At 39.0% G+C, this 4,593-nt stretch overlaps 1 protein-coding gene across 1 annotated transcript in view; it reads right to left on the reverse strand.

Annotated features, from left to right (window-relative positions):
• NRF1 (nuclear respiratory factor 1) overlaps positions 1-4,593 on the reverse strand; it is a 101,265-nt gene that overhangs the window by 32,140 nt on the left and 64,532 nt on the right. Inside the window, exon 9 of the mRNA XM_003803318.3 lies at positions 2,136-2,260. Coding sequence (XP_003803366.1) covers positions 2,136-2,260 — 125 coding nt within the window. The remainder of the gene's footprint in view (positions 1-2,135; positions 2,261-4,593) is intronic.

Genomic DNA, 4,593 nt, shown 5'->3' on the forward strand with positions numbered 1-4,593 from the left:
CCAAATCTTCAGGCCTGAGTTCAGCAAGTGTTGACAGTCAGAAACTAGGGCCTGTCTGCTCTAGAGGAACTGGCTTTTAGGATATAAACCAGAATCACCACAAATGCAGCCAACAACATGAAATCACACCAATTGATTCTAACAACTCAAGGTTACTAAAAGAGGCAGCTTCCAGCGATTAACAGCAGTGGATGTGGTCCAACTTTATTGTATGGCTGAACAGGACTATTGGCTAGAAACTCAGAGGGTCCTTAGATTTCACATAAATTTATTCATCTGACACTGGGGAGGAGTCAGTACTATAGAGCAGTCTGATCTCTCCCAAATATGTCAAGTTGGTTAGAATGGATAACAAAGTCTCCTACCAAGACCACAGTTCTATAGTGAATTACAAGAATTATACTTTAGGAGAACACTACCTAGCCAGATATCCTTCCCATTGTTCAGGGTAGATCAGAATTACCATGAGGGATAAAAAAAGGGAAGAAAATAGGGGTAGGATTCTTGCTACAGAGAGGTTTTCCTTAATTCTATCTATGGTCCATTTCATCTTGAATATGCATGGCTATAAGATGCCCTTTATCCTGCAGCATTGTGGCTAAGATCAACTCTGTCTTGATTTAGGTTAGTTTATGAAAGCCCCTGGACCTACAGAAAAAAACAGGTTGTATTTTAGTATTGAATTTACTTTGTTTTTTTTTTTTTTTTTTTAAGAAAAAAAGGTTGTATTTTAGTATTGAAATTTTTTTGGGTCTTGTTGGAAAATGATTCTCAGAAGCCACAATGGCTCTCTTAATATCCTATGTATTTCTTCTCTGGAGAGAGAGAAGTATTTCGTTTCCTCCTACTTCTTCAATGACTTTTCCAATTAACAGCATATTCAGTTTTTAGAGGCCTACCCCAAAAGAGCACCAAGAACTTTTCTTTCAGCCACTAATGCCATTAAGGAACTTTCTGCCTAAAGAAAATATGTTATTTATCTATCCTCTTTCCAGGACTTTCTTTTTTTTTTTTTTTTGAGACAGAGTCTTACTTTGTCACCCTTGGTAGAGTGCTGTGGCGTTACATAGCTTGCAGCAACCTCAAACTCTTGGGCTGGAGTGATTCTCTTGCCTCAGCCTCCCAAGCAGCTAGGACTACAGGCAGCTGCCAGAATACCTGGCTATTTTTAGAGATGGGGTCTCGCTCTGGCTCAGGCTGGTCTCGAACTTGTGAGCTCAGACAATCCACCTGCCTCAACCTCCCAGAGTGCTAGGGTTACAGGCATGAGCCAATGCACCCAGCCCCTCTTTCTAGGACTTTAAAGCAATGATTTCTGAAAAACTATAGAGTACTTAATTTGTCCCACTTAATTATCTAAGTATATACTATTTTTTAAAGTCTAAGAAACAATCATGCAGAGTATCTCAGAACAGGGCTGGTCCTCCTCTTTGATCCAGATTTCTGAGGTACTTCCCTAAAAGCTGGATCCACTGGAGCTGTACATTTTTGCCACCATATTTCTACGAATGTTATCCCTTTTGTTTATTTGAGATATTCACCAATATTCAGGAAGTAAAAGAATTGAGGAAGAAGGGCAGGGATGGTAGCATGATATTGGCTAAATCCAGAAGTCTTTTGTTAGGCCACATAGGAAGCAGAACCCACAGTACCAACCAGAAAAAGTGCCTTCATCACATGCTGCTGCCTAACCCTGTGGATAGGTAAGACAGTAGTGCCTTTCTGGAGGTAGTCACACACTCTACCTTACCATGATGCACTCCTCCACAAGAGAGCTCTGCTACAGTAAAGGACACTGATTAACCCATCCCATGAGAGAATAAAGAAGACAATGTACCTAACAGCAAATTTTAAATGCCTCTCAGCAAGTCTTATCACAGTGAAATAATCACTTTTTAAGTAAAATTTCAATTAGGTAGCCATTATTATGGCATTTTCCTTCAGGAGATGCCTAAGCCTCCTTCTAATGAAAGGAATCAGAGGCTCCTAGAATACTCCTAGGCATGAAATACTTACAAATAAGAAAAACTCAAACCAAGGTTCAACCTCTTTCTGAAGGGTTTGTTGCCAGTCTTATCAAGAAGATTTAAGTGGAAACAGGGAAGGAATTCAATAAAATATTTATGCTCTCTTACCATTAGCATCTTGGACTCCAGTAAGTGCTCCAACGGCTGCTGCGGTTTCCCCAGACAAGACGATCTGTCCCCCACCTTGTAAGGTGGCTTCAGCCAGGGTGGCGACAGCATGGGCGGCAGCTTCGCTGCAGGTACAGGAACAGGAAAGGGGATGTGTAAGATGAATAAAAGTTAGCACTGCAGCATGACAAGCCACCCTTTCATCCCTCTCCTTGGATCTCTCTACTGACTCGGTGGTTGCAAGCCTTCTAGCAAATACATGATACCAGCACTAAGAGACCCAGGAGTAATTTTTAAATGATAATAAATAGCTAGAGAAATCTCAAGTCTTACATAGTTATAGAGCTAATGTGAGACTTTCTTTTAGCCTAGGTAATGCGTCTTACAGACACAAGGCACTCATTATCAGCCTCTTTCTTATCAATACCGACTGAGTGCTTGTAAGCCACAGTGAAAGCTCTGACCCATATTTACAACGCAAAAGCCATTTTGGTTGTCAATCACAAGGTTGTCTTTTTCTCTTAAAGTAACACAAGGCAAACCACCTGAGATGTCTTTTTCTAGCCAAGGATGGAAGATATGACGAGTCAGCACCAACCTATACTTGCTATCCAATTAATATTAAATAATAACAATTTGGTTTATAGTCATGCTTTTCAAATAGAAAGTAATGGTTTGGCTAAGATTCTGAAAAGTCCAACTTTTTTTTTTTTTTTTTTGCAGAGACAAAGAGTCTCACTTTATAGCCTTGGGTAGAGTGCTGTGGCGTTACATAGTTCATAGCAACCTCCAACTCCTGGACTTAGGTGAGTCTCTTGCCTCAGCCTCCCAAGTAGCTGGGACTACAGGCGCCCGCCACAATGTCCAGCTTTTTTTTTGTTGCAGTTTGGCTGGGGCCGGGTTTGAACCCATCACTCTCAGTATATAGGGCTGGCTCCCTACTCACTGAGCCATAGGCACCGCCCTGAAAAGTCCAACTTTCCCTCTACCTCACTGTGTATGTAGGCAGGACTAAAATGAAGACTTAAATTTTCAATTTATTACTAAAAGCCCAAACTTCTTTCCTCTATAACAAAATAACTATAATAAACCTCCCTTCACTGCACAAATACTCTATAGAACAGAAAGACATTAACCATTTATTTATAGGAAGCACTATTCTAGCAGATATTCTTTTTCCCCCTTTTCCTTGCTGTATGCTTTTATTGTATGCAGAAATACCCATTTTTCTTGATTTAATAATGCTAAAACTAAAAAAGAAAAAAATGCTAAAACTATAAGATATACTATTATTTTACGAACCAGTAAAAAGGAAAAATTCCTGACAATTATAATTGTAAGATTATAATTTGCCATCCAAATTTCAGAGACATAAAAATGAAGTATCCTTCCTGGAGTATCAGGTGCTGATCTACAGTTACTAAGGGAATAACAAAGGGAACAAGGAGTAGAGATGGCAGTGCCATTTAGTTTAGCAGAGGTGGACAAATAAGCCAGTTGATTCAGCTTTGCTCTGAAGCTGCAGACTTTGCCAGGACAATGCCAGTTGTCTTGTAATCAATCACAAGCTGTTAAGTGGGGATGGTAAGGGGATAAAGATTGGTCAGGGTAAACATGTCAGGACTGTGGATAAAGCAAAACGCATCAAACTCAAAAGTGTCTCTTTCACCTAAGAAAGTCAGCAGACAAGTAAGGCAAAATGATTCACCTGGAAAAGAGTTCTTGGTCACTACAATGATTCTAGGAAGCAGAAAAGGACACCCAACAGATAGGAAAATCTCAGGTAGAAAATTCTCTTTTTCTTACTAACTTGTCTTATTTTAAAATTTCTATGCCTCTATGTTTAAAAAGTTATCTTTTTCTGATAATAAAAACAATATGTATACAAAATTTGGGGAAGTTTTAAGTATAAAAGAAAATTTAAAATATCATACAGAGATAACAGTTATTTCCTTCTCATTTTAAATATAACTTTAAACAGGTAACATCAGGATCATATTACAGTATGGTTTTAAAAGTTATTTTTAACGTGGTAAAACACATATAACATAAAATTTACATTCTTAACCACTTTTCAGTGTACAGTTCAGTGGTATTAGACACATACATAATATTGTATGACCATAACCATCATCCATCACCATAACTCTTCTCTCATCTTATAAAACTGAAACTCTGTACCCATTAAATTCTTATGCCCCCATCTGCCCAGCCCCTGGTAACCATCATCCTACCACCCATATTTGTAATTTTTTTAAGAGACAGGGTCTCACTATGTTTGTTGTCCAGGCTGATCTTGAACTCCTACTCTCAAGCAATCCTCCTGCCTCAGCCTGTCTCAGCCCCTAGGAGCTGGGACTACAGGTGCAAACCACAGCACGCAGTTGTCTCTATGACTTTGACTACCCACATAGTATTTGTCCTTTTATATCTGGCTTCTTTCTTTTTTTTTTTTTTT

This window comes from Otolemur garnettii, unplaced genomic scaffold (assembly GCF_000181295.1).
Source record: "Otolemur garnettii isolate 467f Iridium unplaced genomic scaffold, OtoGar3 scaffold00293, whole genome shotgun sequence".
NCBI lineage: Eukaryota > Metazoa > Chordata > Mammalia > Primates > Galagidae > Otolemur > Otolemur garnettii.